Source organism: Dermacentor albipictus, chromosome 2, assembly GCF_038994185.2.
Source record: "Dermacentor albipictus isolate Rhodes 1998 colony chromosome 2, USDA_Dalb.pri_finalv2, whole genome shotgun sequence".
NCBI classification, from domain to species: domain Eukaryota; kingdom Metazoa; phylum Arthropoda; class Arachnida; order Ixodida; family Ixodidae; genus Dermacentor; species Dermacentor albipictus.
The window spans coordinates 24,555,718-24,574,027 of NC_091822.1; the positions used below are offsets into that span (position 1 = coordinate 24,555,718).

The following is an 18,310-nucleotide window of genomic DNA, read 5'->3' on the forward strand; positions in this document are numbered from 1 at the left end:
CTTTCGAACACCTGGTCCTCGCGACCGCCACACATGTTTTTTCTTAGACGAGACGGTATCCGGCTGCGTGTACACTCTAAAAACTAAGAGAGTGCCGGGCACTCCCTTTGAGGGAGTAGCGGCTTGTCCCATATTTCACTCTCTTTTCGAGAGTAGATCGACCCTCTTTGAGAGAGAGTAGGTCAACTCCTGTTGACAGAGTTTTGTTACTCCGCCGCAAGGGATTGCTCGTACTCTTCTGCAGAGTGGTAATACTCTTCCCACAGGGAGTGCTAGTACTCTTCCGCAGAGTGGTAATACTCTCACCGTAGGGGTAATGGCACTCCACCAGACCGAGTACTTCTACTCCCCCAAACAGAGTGCAACTACTCTTCCCAATACCCTCTTAGCGAAGTCCTGGCCACGCATGCAGGCAGGAAATCAGATCAAATTAGGGTCGCTGATACACCGTTCTCTAGGCGGCTCCTCAGACTCAGTGGCCCAATTCCAAGCGGCCTTCAGAATAGGCGTGAGCAATGTTATGCAGGATTTTAAAGTCATTTTTCCTGGCTATTTGCTGCCTACCATGAGTCGTGACGGCTCGTAATCGGCCTATGCGTATGTGTCCCGAACGCCACTGCGGAGAAAAAAAAAGCTAATTCACATTTAATCCGCAAATATTTTCGCATATTTCACAATCAGGAGACACATAATCTAATTAGAACACAATAGTCGACGGAATCACGCACTTATGGAGAACCACATTGCTCTATACATCACGTGGATTCGAACCCACGTACACTCCCATCTATACAACTCAAAGCACACATCCTAACCATTACACCACAAAGCCACCACGCTCAGTCGTGTTGTTTTAGAGCTTATATACATAACAAATGTATTTCAGGAATCGGCTGCGGTGGTTGGAGTTTCTCTGCAGTGTGCTGTGCTGTTGTGTACTGGAATACGTTTGCGTTTGCATCATTTCCATTCCTTGCTACGACTAACGGAGGAATACAACGTAGACGACGACGTGAGAACTATTCACGGCTTGTCGTCACCCCAGGAAAATAACAAATGTGCCGTTCAGCTCACGATCGAGTGCTTTTCCAGTCCATGCATTATATGTTCTCCGAAATTACGCGGATACAAAGTATCGTGCCAACCATCCACGTATGTGAATTTAAGTCGCGCGTATACAGGTGAGCATTTCTGTTTATTTTTTCCGCCAGTTCCATTCGTATGTGGTCAACTGCGATGCCAGTACCAGGCATTTCGACGTGCCTCACGCTGCCGTGTAGGCGTTCTTTTCAGGTGCATTAGTTTAGAGTTTGGTTCAGTCCGCTGTGAGCTGTTGTCCTGCATTAGCAGCGGATCGTTAGCGTTTTGAAGAGCACGCATTCCAGCATTTGGAGACTGCTTATGCCGATAGCCGCGTCACATGCATTGGCACGCATGTTTAAATGAGTAATGTGTCCACTTGTTACGCGTGCACTGCTCGTATCCTGTGGCAGTGCTCGTTCTAAAAGCTTCGAAGACCATCTACATTCATACGTGTGTTCAATATATATGCACAGGATAGACTTGCCGGCTAGTTGGTTGAGCATTTTAGAAGAAACAGCGCAACACAAGGACGACGCAAAAACATGGACAACACCACGAAGCGCTGGTGTGGTCGATGCTTTTTTTCGTCCTGGTGTTAGCGCTGTTTCTTCTTCCACGATACACGCACACCACAGGTACGCGAAAGTTTAGGAGTATAGGGCGTTAACTTTGTTTTCCCCGTTTCCTCTCAGTGTCAATGGCACAATGCGTTGCCCGAAATAGCGCACGCTTACCCCCATATTCAGAAATGCATCATAACTTGAAGCCCATGCTTGACTTGATCTAAATGACGCAAGTCGTGAACGCACCAAAAGAAAGGCAGTGAGCGTCTGGGGGACGTTCGCACCAGGCGTCGTTTATATAAAGTCAAGCATGGGCTTTGTATTAATATACATTTCTGAATACGGGGGTTAGTCATCTACTTCTCACAGAAAATGTCGAAGAAACGCCCACCAAAACCAAGCACATTCGTAAACCTAACTAGGCAATACGAAGCTCCATAGAAAAAGAGTGGTATTAAAAGCTTTCAGTATTTTTCGTTACTCCAAAATGGTTGCGCTCTCGTGGTTTCAATGTACAGAGATGATGCAGCGTTAGCTAAAAAGCATGAATTTCCGAACTCCATGCCAAAATAAGCTTGTAAAATTATTTAGGTGCTAGAAACCAGGGTTTGTAGCGATCCTTGAAAACCCTTTATTTCTAAAATGCCATTTTCAAGGCATTGAAAAGCCTGGAATTTTTAGAAGTACTGGAAAGTCCTTAAATTTGTACACTTGGCTAGACATAGCAGACATTGCCAAGTGTTTTTTTTTTCCCTTCTGTGACATTCTTCGCATGTCACAGAGAATTGTCTGTGGAGGTAATAGAAGGAAAGCGACATCCTTAAAGTTCAAATTACAAAGGAGCTGCAGATACCAGTTTTAGGCACATGGAACCGGCGACAAATGTACTTGGAGGAGCAGAAGCAGGAAGCTCAACGGTTGAGGCATTCAAAGAAAAGCCGTGATGAGTAAATTGAGAGCTACAGACACAATAAAAGATCACCTTTCTCCGGTGCTGTGTTGTTCCGCGATCTTGAGCGCGCGCGCGCGCGGTGGAGAACTCCGAGTGAAAAAGTAGAGCGCTCGCTACGCGTTCCTTTGAACTGCGGCGGCCTGTTCTCTTAGAAGCAAAACGATGTGTTCTTTGCTCAGCGTGCATGAATGATACATTGCCATGTTCGGGGCCAGCCACCTACAGTTGAAGCAGAAGATCACGCTACGTTTTGTTCTCTATTGCCGCAAGAGTAGAACTACTCTCTCTCTCTGAAGGGGGAGAGTGAAAAGCACATTTCACTCTCTCCTTGGTGAGAGAGTGAACAATGCATTTCACTCTCCTCGACATTTTGCGAGAGTAAAACGACGCTTGGAAGAGTGAACCGGCCGCTTCACTCCTGCGATACCCCTCCTAGTTTTTAGAGTGTACCGCCGGCCTAAAACGGGCCCTTTCCGGTTCTGTGCCGTTCCGCCAAAGCTTTTGTCAATGCGCAGCACAGACGTGAGGAAACTATCTGTATAGATCGCCTCAAGCCGGCGTACGTGTAGACACCACTCACCCGTCTGCCTCTCTAGGGCACGGATTCTTCAGATCCTTACTTTACCTTGCAACCTCAAGACCATCCGTACAGTGTCCATTCATGCTTGCGGTCTAGCCGGGGGGCCTTGTAACGCCCGAATTTCTTACAATGCAGGGGGCCCTCACAGAGGAACAACGAAGGAAGTAAAAAGGTGGCAGGGCAGAGGCTCCAGTGGTCAGCTCTACAGCTTACGTGTCGGTCGTCCTTTACTTTGTGGCGACGAGAGACCACGTAGACCGTCAAAGTATCGGGCTCTCGCAGGAGAGGAAAAACCAACACTCCGTCGCTTAGCGTAGCATTCTTTTTAATGATCTTCGGAACGCTAGCCCGCGCCGGAACGCGCCAGCCGCTCGAGCCTCGTGTAGACGCGAGCGTCCGCGTCAACTCTCGTGCGACGCCGATGCTGCTGCCGCTACAGAGGGCTCCCCCCCTAGAGAGGAGGAAAGTTGGACGAACGATGGAAAGTCCACGTGACGCGGCGTGTCTTCGCGTTGGTCTTGGGTGTCACGTGCGCAGACGGCGACGAAGGATGCAGCAGGGTCGCGTCGCATACAGGTGGAGCTGATGGCGCGGGTGCTTCGATGTAGGCGGGTTTGAGACGTTCCAGGGCAATTGTGTCTGATCGGCCGTTGACATTCACAACAAACGTCGTCGGACGACGCTCTAGAACACAATATGGCCCGGAGTAGTGTGGTTGTAGAGGCTTCCGCACGGCACAGTTACGCACGAAAACGTGGGTAGCAGAGCTGAGTGCGGGAGAAACGTACGGGGACCTTGCTTCTTGTGAACGTGTAGGCACGGGGCGCATCTGGCTGAAGAAGGCTTGCAGGTCGGCGACGTATTCGGCAGGTGATGGCATAGGCGTTTGGGGGGTGGCGACAAAGAAATCGCACGGAAGGCGTAGGTGGGTGCCGTAGACTAGCTCAGCACAGGAGCAACCTAGGTCGCTCTTGAGTGCGGCTCTGATGCCAAGTAAGACGAGAGGCCAATGCAGGACCCACTTCTCCGGCGATTCATGTGCCATAAGGGAGGCCTTGAGATGCCGGTGAAAACGTTCAACTAGTCCGTTGGACTGCGGGTGGTAAGCAGTTGTGCGAAAACGTGTCGTTCCGAGTAGTTTGAGTAGCTCGTTGAAGAGCGCTGAGTCAAACTGTCGACCGCGATCTGTGATTATTGTGGATGGGCAGCCGAACCTTGCTATCCACGTAGACACGAACGCTGCTGCAACAGTGGGCGCTGAGATATCAGATATAGGTGTAGCTTCTGGCCACCGTGTGTAACGGTCGATGCATGTCAGTATGTAGCAGTATCCTTTCGAAGGTGGAAGAGGGCCGACGAGGTCCAGGTGTACGGTGTCAAAACGAGCATCCGGTGGAAGAAAAGACTTGGCAGGCGGAATGGGGTGACGCTGGATCTTCGAACGTTGACATGACAAACAGCAGCGAACCCAATCGCGAACTTGCGCGTTTAGCCGAGGCCAAACGAAACGACTGGAAAGGAACTTCTGTGTCGCGCGTATGCCAGGGTGCGACATGTTGTGCACGGTTTCGAATAGATGTCTGCGAAGGTATGCCGGAATGTATGGTCTGGGTGTGTCGTTAGAAGTGTCGCAGACGATGGACGTACCATCTGGGGTCACAACGACGTCTTCCAATTTCAGGGACGTTGACGAATTCCGGAGGGTACGAAGTTCAGTGTCGTCACGCTGTTGACTGGCGAGTAAAGCGCGGGCTACATGGAGCGAATTTTCACGGCGAACACGGCGCGGCGAACAGGGACGCGGCGGCACGACGTCGAAGATTCGCTGCATAGCAATACATGAGGCGAACAGCGGGCGGACGCCGTCGCGGGTTCGCCGTGTTGGCGCCAGTGTTATCAGACTTGGCGTATGCGTTGTGGTGAACGATGAAATGAATATAAACGCTTTTAAAGGTGGCATATACCACTTTTATAACTGAAAAAATGCGTATAAACAGTAATACGAAATGATCCAGTATTTTTACTGCGTTTTAACTTTCTTTTTCGTATTGCGATGCACGGACGGCGCGTTGGTGGTTTTATCAGCCAACATTGTGCAGTGCTGTTTTTGTTGTTCGTCGAAACTAGTACACTGTAGTCGAAACCTGCGGAAAGCGAGTGCGAGTGTTGTCAAATTTCTTTTTTATTGTGGTGTGGTGGTTATTGTGGTGTGGTGTTGTGCTTGCGTGACGGGCGTGTGCATTGCCATTCTGCTGTTAAGCAACTGTTAAAAGGCCTACGGTGTTGTCCATCCGGAACCTCAAAGGAGACCACGCCGGTGCGTTCAGCGTCGGTATGGGTGTCGTCCGGCGCCTTCTGCTCCTCAAAAAGAAGCTGCTGCTTATGAAATTGCGCGATCTTGAGAAGAAGAGGAAGAGGCAGATACGGGTCCACCCTGTATGGCAACAAAGGAGGAAGCAAGGAGAATATCACACTGCGCTGGGTAACGCTCAGTATGCTCAATAATTATAAAATTTCCGTTCACATCGCTCGTACTACGTTTATTGTCAACGGTGCTCCTTTCACGGACTAGTTGAAAATCGCACCTTTTAAACAGGGAACATCTTATATCTGGTGAAGCGCTGCAAGCATTATGCATACTGCTGCGAGTTATGGAATTGCGCATGGAAACACAATTGATCATTTATTAAGTTGCACAGGCTGCGGGAAATTTAATCACCGCGTTGCACGCCCACCCCGCACGAAGTAATTCATGCGGCTTGCAGCTTGGATCCCAAACAGGCGATGCGTACACAGTGAAGAGATAGAACTTTCCTGCGTCAATACCAGTTTTTATCGAGTGCTGACGCTAGTTCACGAAAAGTTAAGTGGTTAGAGTGATTGCGTTCATTTTTGCAGATGTAGATCAGGGAGGTGATTATCGCAGAATGTGTGCGGCACAATTTGAAACCAATAAGCGCCTGAAAATGGCACACATTGGAAACTAATCTTGCAAAAAGCAAGAGAACAGTGCATTCATCAAGCTGCACTAAATGCGGCGCAAATACTGTATTGCATGCAAAAGAATCTGTACGAAAGAGGTCAGTCTAAGTTTGCATTTACTGCAGTTCCAGGACATGAGGAAGGACCCCCCAATGTTCTTCAAATATTATCGGATGTTGCCAGACAAGTTCGATTTCCTGCACCAGCTTGTCAAAAATGACCTCGTCAAGCAGTTCTTGTGCCGAGAACCACTTTGCCCAGAAGAGAGACTGGCCATTACCATCAGGTATGGCAAGGCATTGAAGCAATGTTTATTTTATCTCAGTTTATCTCAGCGTTTATGTGAAAACTCGCTTTTTCATGCAGGTACCTCTCTTCAGGAATGGCCATTAAGCAAGTCGCCATAGTTTTTCGTGTGGCACCTGCCACTTGTAGGTTGGTCATTCATGACACTTGCCGAGCATTGTGGAAGCGACTAAAGCCACTTTATCTGCCTGTAAGTATATGCTGCACAAGCATTTATGAATAAACAAATCGGCAGCTGAACTTAATGCTAACTAGCTTATGGTTTCGTAGCATTATGGGCCAAATTACCGTAATTTATGGGGCTTACCATAGGTGAGGAAAGACTTGGAGTATAGGTGACGACGAAGGGGAGGACTGTGGAGAAATTCAGGCTCTTAGTGTGTCAATGTGGACCAAAATGTCAAGTGCATGGGAGTTCTGAACTTCGCCTCCAACGAAATATGGCTGCCATGGTTAAGTACCGAGCCCACGATCTTTGGCTTAGCAGTGCAACATGGCAGCTACTAAGCCACTGCAATGGGTTATCAGTAAAGGCGAAACAATATCTCATGGTCTTCAATGTAGCGGGTAGAATGTGGCTACAACAAACTCAAGTGATATATGCGAGTTGCCAACTAACTGTGCTGTAAACCTTGACATGTGTACGTCTCTTTCAATGACACAGGTGCCAGGACTTGCGCGCTGGCAGGAAGTGGCAGAAGGCTTTGCAAAACGATGGAATTTTCCAAACTGCCTTGGAGCCGTCGATGGCAAACACATACAAATAAAGGCACCTCCAAACTCTGGTAGCAACTACTACAACTACAAGGTATGTAAATCATGCGCGACGGTTATTGCAGCGAGATGTGACAATGCTGTATTCGCTTTTTTTTTATTTTTCAGGGAACATTCTCCATTGTGTTGATGGCAGTGGCAGATGACAGTTACAAATTTGTCATGATAGATGTTGGGGCTCCAGGCCGACACAGTGATGGGGGCGTGTTTAAAGCAACAGCATTTAGCAAGGACCTTGCGAACAATTGCCTAAGCTTGCCAGCCCCAGCACGTCTCCCAAATAGTAGCAAGGTGGCACCTCACGTATTTGTGGGGGATGAAGCCTTTCAGTTGAGGCAAGATTTTATGCGGCCCTATCCTGGAAAAGGAATCCAGCCAAGCCGAAAAGTATTCAACTATAGGCTAAGCAGAGCAAGGTAACATGAAAATAATTGTTCTGGTTGCAATGTAGAGGTCGTGTTTGAAATAAAACAGCCATGCTTGTTAATATTTATATAACTGGACAGTCTGTGAACAGCACATTATTAACCTGCTAAATGTTTTGTTCCAGGCGCATTGTCGAAAATGCCTTTGGTATTCTGGTGGCACGATGGAGAGTCCTTCTTGGCCCCCTCAACCTCCTGCCAGAGAATGCAACCCATGTTGTGCTGGCCTGCTGCGGGCTGCATAACTTTTTGTGCTCAATGAGCAAATCTACGTATTCCCCGCCTGGTTACGTAGACAGTGAAGACCGGTATGGGAACGTCAACCCAGGCCAGTGGAGGGAAGAGGCTCAGACAAGCGAGCTGTGTGGCTTGGCTGGAACATCGTCAAGAAACCACACGGTGGATGCTGCCGAGACGCGCGACCTCTTTGCGGACTACTTTATGGCGGAAGGTGCTGTGCCATGGCAGTGGGCACACACTTACCTTCCTACCCCATCTAGTAACAGCTGAAAGCTGCGTGAATGAGTTCTTTAGTATCCACAACCTAAGAACCCACAACCTTCACGAAATGCGAAGCATTTGCGAAGGTTGTGGCTGCTTCACTTCACGAAATGTGACTGCTTCACGAAATGCGAAGCAGTAAGCATGAACCTATGATGCAAGTCGCATGCAATTTTTGTTTTGAATACAAGAGTGTTATTGTGCTTTTTCATAACTTCATGTACTTTATGTGTGAGAAATTCTGCACCATATGTTTGGCAGCTCTGTTGCAGGAGATGACGGCTGTGCCAGGAACAATAGCTATGGTTTGACATTTACATGACAAGGTCGCAGTGAACAAATAGGATACACTTTATTTTCACTCATAGTCGTGCCTGTTCAGCAATTGTAAAATTTCTATTTCCAATTCCGACTGCTGTCGTTTTGAAAACTTTCTTAATTTATGGGCAACAAGCTGCCCAAAAACAGCAGGCGCATCTTCATGTTTTTTAAGCAGATGATCTACAGTTTCAATTTCGTCATCCAGCTTGTGTCTTTTCCTTTTCGCTGCGACTGCTTGTGTTCGCTTTGGCGTAGCACTTCGGCATACTTCGGCTGACGTCTCCTCGTCAGTTGTGCTGGAAGTCCCAGGCACAGGTGACTCGGTGGCCTGGGATCTGCATTCGTCGGTAGTGTCTGCAAGAAAAGCGGCTAAATTTAAGTCTTGCTACCTTCCTCTAACGAGTGGCTCAGGCATAGAAATACTTACACAATACTATGTGACATGTGAAGACATGGAAACCCTGAGCATGTTTGTTTTTATATGCACTGTAACTTGATATATTTGTGAAGTGATAAATAAATGTCTTACATTCTTTTTGGCAGCACATGTTGATCAGGAGGGTTTCTGCACTCTCTGCCTCAGCTGGCGGGATATTGCTTGTAGTGCTGAAAAATTAATTATGCTGCTTAGCAACTTATACATTACAGCGTACACAAACACCATCTTGTGGAAAGGTCATATGAAGGTAAATGTCATAAGAACACTTAGCAGCTCAACAACATATAAATGATATACCAGCAGTAGAACAAATTTCTACTTCATAAAACTATTTGAACTTGACGCTTACCTTCCGATGTCAACTAAATCCTTCAAAAAAAATAGCAGTTTAAAATAAGGCCAGCGGACTTCTTTGCTGTCGCTTGCCCCAGACCCACTTGGCGCACCAGTTTTCCAGGTACGGTGCTTCTTTGAGAATGTGTCCCTCAAGCTCTTCCAGCGAGCTTGGGCAGTGGAACCTAATATATGAAAATATGTCATTATCAAAATACAGAAAGGTCAAATATGCTGGCAAGAGACGCATGTCGCAGTGAGCAAACAGTACGTGCGGAAGGGAGTGTTAGAGCAACATCTAGGCGCTGTAATACAGTATTAACATATAACCTTATACAAGTTCTTAAGCAACAGCAATTCGTCAGTGGCGTCGCCATTCCTGTTGCACGAGTACGCTCCGCCTGTACCGTTTTTTTTTTTTTTGCCAAGGCTTCACTTTTCTATGCAAGCAGCTACTGCTTTTTGGTCATCTACATTTAGGTGCCGACTTAGTTCGAAGCCTACTTTCCGCGACCTGTTCACGAGCTACAAAGCAGTCGCACGGACGAAGGAAACGTTTACCGATGGTACGTGGCACAGGCGGCACGGAGTCTGTATACTCCAGAAGGGAGACGCCGGTAGTGGTCAGGTAACATCGCCAATCCCTCGACTCTGGCAGACATGCGTTTTCGTTGCTGAATAGCATATAAACAGGTACAAAGAGGCGCGCGCACGCACGCAATACGGAGTTTCAAAGGGCAACTTACAGCACGGTAGTGGCGACCGGTACGGGACGTACACGGTCGCCGTCATTTCGTTTTCAAACTCGTAAGACTCGACGAAGGTTTGCCAATGACTCTGCTGGCTGCTGCTGGCAGTAGTAACGCAAGGAAAAAACAGAACGCCGCAGGCAAACCGCGAAGCGGGAAACGTTTTGTTTACATGCAACCAAATGACACGGGCCTAACACTGACACCTGTTCGCGCCGCCCGTATACCGAGGCAATGCATTGACCGAGGGTACTGTGCGCATCGTTCGCTTACATGAAGGAACAGTCACTTCAATGCGACATGGAAAACTTACCGTCTGGGTCGCCACCGATTTCAGCGACGACGTCCTGCCACGCAGCTGTTTTCTTCCGTTGGTCTCTGTAGTCGGCCCTTCTGCAGTCCCATATTGTGGGGCGCTTCTGAACGGCTGATATGAGTTTATCGTTATACTCCAGCCGGGCCGATTTTAAATAGGGCCTAGGCGCCACCTCTACCGCTTCTCCACATTCCTGCGAGTTCATTTTTTGTTCGGCGCAGACATCAACACTAGCGCAGACACCAACGTGGTTGCAGAAGAGGAAAGACCCGCGCGCGAAAGACCAGCATGCCTAGCGACCGGAACTGGCGCCTCCCGATTGGCTGTCGTCCGCCGCTGCGCGCTCGACGCTTCCGGCGGCCCGACGAAAATATTTGGACAGGCAGATCGGCGGCGGGCGTCAAATTTTTGGACGCCGGCCGTCGGGCGTTCGCCGCCCGACGAAGTTCGTCGCTCGGACGCCGGTTATTCGCTCCATGTATTCCGGGCTTAAGTCGGCCTCGATGATGAAAGGTTCCGATGTCAACGTGGAAACGACATTGACACGACTCAGAACGTCAGCTGGAATGTTGTCGGTGCCCTTGATGTGGCGGAACGTTGTTGTAAACTCGGAGATGTAGGAAAGCTGTCGAATCTGGCGGGGCGAGTAACAGGACGCCGAACGATTGGTTGCGTGCACAAGGGGCTTGTGGGCCGTCAAGACAGTGAATGCACGGCCTTCGAGGAAATGGCGAAAATGCTTGATAGCCAGGTAAACAGCGAGTAATTCACGGCCGAAAACGCTGTAGCGGGACTGCGCAGGCTTCAGTTTCTTGGAGAAAAAAGCGAGTGGATGCCACTCATTGTCGCTGAATTGCTGCAGAACGGCACCAACGGCGGTATTTGAAGCGTCGGTCATGATGGCAGTGGGTGCGTCTGGCTTTGGGTGTCTAAGCAGCGTGGTGTCGGCGAGGGCAGACTTGACTCTTGTAAAAGCGTTGGTGGCCTCTTCAGTCCACTGAAGCACTTGTTTGCGTTTGTTTACCAGGAGAGCGTCTAGCGGAGCCATAAGTCGTGCGCAGTCGGGAATGAATCGGCGGTAGAAATTGACGAATCCGAGAAATTGGCGAAGCTTGGTGAGTGTGGTCGGTCGGGGAAAGTTTTCGATGACGCGAATCTTGGACGGCAGTGGTCGAATGCCGTTAGCGTCGACGATATGACCGAGGAACTCGAGTTCGGGTTGACCGAATTCACTCTTGGCGGCGTTGATGACAATTCCTTTACTGGCAAGGCGTGAAAACAACAACCGCAAGTGGTGAAGATGTTCTTCGGCCGAAGAGCTTGCCACGAGGAGGTCGTCAATGTATGCAAAAACGAAAGGCAGACCTCGGGTGACGGAATCGATGAAACGCTGAAAGGATTGGCCCGCGTTCCGTAAACCGAAAGGCATGCGGAGAAATTCGAAAAGACCGAAGGGCGTGGTGATGGCGGTCTTGGGAATGTCTTCTTCAGCGACCGGTAGTTGATGGTAGGCGCGAACGAGATCGATCTTAGAAAAAATCGTCGCACCGTGCAACGCTACCGTGAAGTCCTGAATGTTCGGTAGAGGGTAGTGATCAGGAACGGTGACGTTGTTTAGTGCCCGGTAATCGCCGCAGGGGCGCCAGTCGCCCGTCTTCTTAGGCACCATGTGAAGTGGTGATGCCCAGTTACTGGAAGAAGGGCGGATGATGCCAAGTTGGAGCATGTGTTCGAACTCCGCGCGAGCGATCTTGAGTTTTTCCGGGGACAAACGCCGGGGTCGGAAGTAGACCGGTGGGCCGGAGGTGACGATGTGATGGCACACGTCATGTTGCACCGGTTGCGTCCAGTCCGGTAGGCGCGTCAAAGTGGGAAACTCGCGTAGGAGTGCGGCGAAAGGTTCGTCCAACATGGCAGAAATAGGCGCTATGGGCGATGTGCCTGATGATGGGACGCCGGGAACGGATAGCTGGGTCACGGAGTCGATGAGACGGCGTCGTTGGATGTCGACAAGGAGTCCGTAGTTATGCAAGAAGTCTGCTCCAATGACCGCATGACGGACGTCTGCAACCAGGAAAATCCAGCGGAACGCTCGTCGAAGGCCAAGGTTTAGCATGACGGAGCGTGACGAGAAAACTGGAATCCTGGTGCCGTTGACGGCTTGCAAAAACGACACAGGAGTCGCTTTTCGGTCGGAGCGCTGGGCGGGGAGAATGCTGACGTCAGCACCTGTGTCGACCAAGAATCGTTGTCCCGTAACTCTGTCCGTCACGTAGAAAAGGCGACTTGTGTGCTGGGCCGGACCACTCGTCGCCGTTAGAGGTCGGCCGGCCTGTTTCCCTGCCAAGCGCAGGGACGCCGACAGTGACGAGCGTCGTTTCCAAAATGGCGGTGGTAGTAGCAAACGCCAGGCGCTGTAGTTGAGGTTTCATTTTGGGTGCCCGTGCGTCTTGATCTGCTGGAACTACGGTTGCGTGGGCGACGAGACGCGCGGCGATGTTCCGCTCCACAGATGATGCGTTCCAGGCGCTCACACAAGGAGTCGAGTGGAGATTGCACTGCGGAAGAGCAGGGAAGAGTTTGCAGGGCGGTTGTAATGTCACCCGGAGACGGTGACGTGGCTGCGATGGTTGGGGTGGCTACTTCCATGACTTTGTCGGCCAAAGCGGCAAGTCCGGTAAGGTCCATGGTAGAAGCTGTCGCCAGGACCATCTGCACGTTAGCCGGGAGTCGTTGCAAAAACAGTTCGCGCAACAGCGTGTCGTCGATGGATCTCGCGTTGTTTCCGAGCAGCTGGCTCATTCGGCGAAGAAGTTGACTAGGGCGTCGGTCGCCGAGTTCTTCAGCGGACAGAAGCTGCTGGATGCGAGAACGCTGTGAAGCTGCTGTGCGCTGTAGCAGTGTTGCCTTGAGATCGTCATAGGCGGCGGCAGACAATGGGGCGTTCAACAAATCTGCGACCTCGTCAATGGCGGCGGGCGAGAGTGCTGCGACGGCGTAATGGAACTTCGAGGCTTGAGAGCGGATACCAGCGACTTGAAATTGCGCTTCGGCCTGAAGAAACCACGCCGAAGGATGCTGGTCCCAGTACTGTGGGAGGCGAACAGCGATGGCGGAACAGGAGGGCTCACCACGTTCCTCGGAAGGGTTCTGGCCTTGAGCTCTCGTAGCGTTGGTCTGGTCCATGGTCGTCTCTACCACAGGAGCGTATGGCAATATCACGTCCGGGTCACCAAACTGTGGCGACGAGAGACCACGTAGACCGTCAAAGTATCGGGCTCTCGCAGGAGAGGAAAAATGGCTGTGGCTTAGGTAAGGTTAAGCCCAGGATGCGAAGCATACTAGCCTTTATTTTAGTTGTTGAACCACTGTTTAGCCTGGTGAACTGCTGTTGCTTGGCTATATTTGGTTCGGCTAGACGAAGAAACAACTCATGCATTACTTCTTCGCCTTCAAGAGTGGAACGCGACAGCGTTCCCGTCGACCCGCCAAGGGGTGTAAGACAATGGGCTACAGGGCAGCGACTACGCGCCCCGCATTGGACGCGGTGAGCGTCGAGCAAAGCAGCGTTCGGCGCGGCAACGAAATGTGCGCCTGAGCAAGAGACGCACGCCTTAGAAACAGCGCGTTTCTAAGGCAACACCGCATTCACTAGAGGCGCTTTTGTACCGCTTTGAAGCGTTGTACTCGTGGCTCAGTGGTAGCGTCTCCGTCCCACACTCCGGAGACCCTGGTTCGATTCCCACCCAGCCCGTCTTGCAAGAGTTGAGCCAAAGCCACTTCTCCTCTGTCGTGACGTCACGGTGTCACGTGATTTCATGGTCACCGCCGCGCCTGAGGAGCTGGGTTGAGCCCTCGTAATATGCTTCGCATAAAAACCAACACTCCGTCGCTTAGCGTAGCATTCTTTTTAATGATCTTCGGAACGCTAGCCCGCGCCGGAACGCGCCAGCCGCTCGAGCCTCGTGTAGACGCGAGCGTCCGCGTCAACTCTCGTGCGACGCCGATGCTGCTGCCGCTACAACTTTAAGCTCCACAAACTTAACTGCAGGGTTGCGTATAGTACTGTAACTTCTCGTTAAGCTGCGAAAAGATTTGGTGGGACGGAAATCATTGCGAAAACAAGTAAACAGACATCGAAGCAGCTGGCAACCGTTCCGTATGCCGTTGTCAATGGTTGCCGATGCCGCCCCAATATATGTAATGCGTCTATTACTGACGGCTCCTGTAGTCAATAAAACGTTTTCACCAACCTTTCCAACCATCCACTTCCGAGACAGCTCTTGCGAAGCTTTTTATACGAGCGAGCTCTCCGCTGCCGTGAAACTCTTACTTATTTTGACTCCCAGAGCTCAACCTTCTCGTGACGTGGATCCAGGAGACGGTGGTCGAGATGGACCCGTATGAGTTGAACCTGGGCCTCCACCACGTGGACACAAGCAGCGCCGGACAGAAGCACGCCCTCAATCTGCAGCCTAGCGGATACTATACAGTCACCTTTCAGCAGGTATTTTGCTCGTTACCTTAATCGAAGCAGCTAAAGTGGCCGGACTCAAAATCTAAAGTGAGTCCATGTGTTCGCATTTTATGATCACTTTACCATCTTCATTAGCTGTGAGCCCGAAAAACAGCGTAAACATTCATAATATTCAAGGCTAAAAAGCGCTTTGTCATGTTATTCCCCAGTAGCTTTTACAAGTCTTATCGAAAGTTATTAGAAAAAATATTGGTGATAAAAACGAATAATTTCCATGAAACACTATATTAGGCCATTTGCATTTCAATGTTTCGGTTCGAATTCGACAAACTCCCGCATTAACGAGAAATAAGCATTCCACGTTATTGTACGACGAAAAGAATTACTTATACATATTTGCCAATTTTGCTCGGGCGCTTGACACCTTGAGTGCTGAAACTCGGGATTCAAAACATAAGAGCCAGAATATCCGGCGCTTGTAGGCGGCCGCCCTGTTTTCGTTATGATGATGATGATGAGGGGACCGTGGTAACTGCGCGAGCGGCAGTGGGCCACAGCGCGTTCGCGGTTGTCAGTCGCCTACGATAACTGCTTCCAAAAGCGTTGAGGGGTCTTGGCGTCTGTGAATCCCTGTAGGTGTGTGTTCTTTAGTGCGGTCACATTTGGGATCACAGAAATGTACCACAGAGGTAAATTATTGAGCGCATCCTGCAGCCACCGTCTGCTGCAACGGAGCTGCAGCGTCGTCTGCTTCATGCAGTTGCAATGTCGTACATTTGGCCAAGCTTTTTTTCTACGATATCTCCGTAACTATACACGTATTTGGGGTGCTTGATGCAATGGTACTAGATATCTAATACGCTATACTTTCTATTTTCTAAATATGAGTATCATATTTGTGGCACGTGTTACCGCCGTGCATTGTGCTGCATTTTCACTGTGCTTCTTCATCTGGATCGTCATGGGCTCGTAGTATATCACGATATGGGTAGAATATATTTGATATATTGTACACAGTCACTGGGAAAGCTCTAACACATAATTGCTTACTCACACGAAAGAAGTATGGGCAGCATTTGAAACCTTCAATGGACACACTCGGCAACATAACCAATTAGTGGGCCAGCGCAGTGTGTACGAGATGGAACCATCGCATTTTATATCGCTTGTGCAGCCACTTACGGATACTTTAGGTGTTTCTCCCTCACCTTCAATAGAGAGCACACAATTACGCTGGCCGCTAAACAATGGAAATTCATTCCGTTTAACAAACATAGTGCTTGCTGCTTGACTTTCGCAGCCTTAACCTTTACACCTTCTACATTTTTCCGAATTGCATCCTCAGACTTTTGTGAATACATCAGAATTCATGACAGCGAAGTTCCCTTCTTTGTCTGCTAGCACCACATGTAAATTCTTTTCATACAGAAAATAGATGCGAGTTAGCGCGTGTCCTATGTCTTTCTCAGCTGTTGGTGTGTGTCTTCCAGTGCACTTATTTTCCACCGATCGGTTATACATTGCGTGCGAGTGTATGAAAAATAAAATGAAAAATAGAACTTTACGACCAACATGAAGTAATACACATCAACATAACAGAAGGGCGAGAAGAATATCTAATAAATGGTGGACAATATGCATATAGCTCCGTAAACATGTTATATATTGGGTGCAGGATCACTCCAGAAAGAGGCAGAAGCAGCGCGCAGAAGCACAAACGCACATCAGACTTGTATCGACGCACATAACATATAGAAAACGGCACACACATGCGACAGTTCCCCAAAATACCTCAGACGAAGTGCAGCTATATATCTGTATCTGTCAATTATAATCGGCCTACAGTTCAGGCGGAAGCGCGTATCGCCATGTTGGACCTCGTGGAACCGATGTCGGCCAGCGGGGACGGACCGCAGTGCCGGCTAGCAGGGTCGGACGGCCGTGTCGGACGGCGGGTCGGACAGCCGGGTCGGACAGCCGGGTCGGACAGCCGGGTCGTACAACAGGGTCGGACAGCACGGTCGGACAGCAGGGTCGAACCGCCTCGCGGAGCTCAGGTGGCCCTGCGCAACAGTCGATATACTGGAGCCTCCGCGTGCCCGGTTTCCCTCAGGTGGGGTTTGCGCTCGGGATCCCACGGCCGCAGTCACGGGGTCACGTCCACAGCTGGCGGGGTAGTCCTGTGGCCGCCCACCCGAACGTTCGATCACCCCGGTTCAGGACCGCCAGCCCTCCTGGACCAGTTGCCCAGAGGAAGAGCGGGGCGAGGTAATCTCTCAGCGGGCGACATCGTTGACTCGGTTGTGGCGTAGTGGCGCGGGCGGCGATAGCTCCTATGGGCCAGACGCCCAGCGAGGAAGCGCTTTGCCGTCGAACGCCGAACCTCGCGCACTGCTCACGCCACGGGCCACACTCCCTCGCGCCACGCTTTTTGAGGCGTCACTGTCGACGCTCCCAAATCGGGGTCGATGATGATGGCTCTCTCGCGGACGTTTGCAAAAAGTCACTGTCCTCTTCACCGCCACACGGCGCACTGTCTTCATATGTTTATGCTTCGCACTCCCGCGTACCACATATTATCAAGATATTATAGATGGTCTCCCAGCTAATTTTAACCGGAGTTTAAAATATATAGGAATACCCCGTAGCTGGACAGAACCAACGTAATGTTGTTAGTCGTTGCTTGGAGATACTTCAATTATGTTTGTCATTCCGCCTAATGAGATAATTAAACTTAATTAAATAATAAACTTCGCAAGTATTATATTTAGATGAAAAGTGTCAATGAGAAAATTGTCGAGCGACGTAAAAAACCTACCTATACAGCTTTCTCTTGGTCGATAAGGTGGAAGCTTGGGCGAGTTGGTGATTCAATATCTACATGTGTGCACAGCGCAAAAGACGAGAACTAAAGGAACAACACAACACGGGCGTTGACTTCAGCTGATGTTTATATGCGAAATCACCAGAACGCCAAGCTTCCACTTTACCAAGCTATATTTCTAGTACATCGGGCTCTTTTACATGTTTTCCTGCTAATCCGTGTTTTCTTGTGAACCTCATCGCCATTGCTGAATGTCGGGCGCGCACACTTGCCTATTGCATACGGCTCAAGATACTTCTTCCCGAGATTAAACACTTATTTGGAGGTCTCGCTCTTTTGGCTAGACCCCGAATTAGAATCTGCAGATACTTCGTTCAGAGATGAAACGCCGGGCACGGCTGCCTCGGGACATTCTATTCTTCCAACTTCACAGCGCTGAGACTCCTCCCAGGGCAACGAAGTGGCTTGAGCTTCGTGTCATGACCGGCCGAACAACTGAATTCATCTGGCAGCACACACTCATCCAGCTTCGGGCTATCACCCATAGAAGTTTCCTACGCCAAGCAACCCAGTCCACACAGCATGTGATGTGCCTATTCCGGAAGGAGTGCAACGGTTGTTAAGCTTGGGTTCCAAGTTTGCAGTGGAATCTGAGATGTCATCACCGGAAGTGCTCACTCTTGTT

At 49.9% G+C, this 18,310-nt stretch overlaps 2 protein-coding genes and 1 long non-coding RNA gene across 5 annotated transcripts in view; 2 read left to right on the forward strand and 1 right to left on the reverse strand.

The window, feature by feature from the left end:
- LOC139055670 (uncharacterized) overlaps window positions 1–18,310 on the forward strand; it is a 194,490-nt gene that overhangs the window by 68,577 nt on the left and 107,603 nt on the right. Inside the window, exon 6 of the mRNA XM_070533198.1 lies at window positions 14,674–14,831. Coding sequence (XP_070389299.1) covers window positions 14,674–14,831 — 158 coding nt within the window. The remainder of the gene's footprint in view (window positions 1–14,673; window positions 14,832–18,310) is intronic.
- On the forward strand, window positions 5,344–8,177 carry LOC135897920 (uncharacterized). Of its 2 annotated transcripts, XM_065426608.2 has the most exons (6): window positions 5,344–5,660; window positions 6,286–6,446; window positions 6,527–6,656; window positions 7,131–7,274; window positions 7,349–7,656; window positions 7,791–8,177. In XM_065426608.2, exons 2-6 carry the CDS (start codon window positions 6,295–6,297, stop codon window positions 8,173–8,175), a joined length of 1,119 nt encoding a protein of 372 aa, XP_065282680.1. In that variant the 5' UTR covers window positions 5,344–5,660; window positions 6,286–6,294; the 3' UTR covers window positions 8,176–8,177. The 2 variants fall into 2 exon arrangements, with proteins under 2 accessions (XP_065282680.1, XP_070388885.1); XM_070532784.1 differs by lacking the exon at window positions 5,344–5,660 and having other exon boundaries at window positions 6,425–6,446; window positions 6,496–6,656.
- LOC135897921 (uncharacterized) lies at window positions 8,713–10,803 on the reverse strand. 2 transcript variants are annotated; one of them, XR_011511693.1, is made up of 4 exons: window positions 10,322–10,803; window positions 9,276–9,444; window positions 8,915–9,093; window positions 8,713–8,841 (listed from the first exon to the last, which is right to left on the reverse strand). It is a non-coding gene; the product is annotated as an uncharacterized lncRNA (long non-coding RNA). The 2 variants fall into 2 exon arrangements; XR_010563199.2 differs by having other exon boundaries at window positions 9,276–10,803.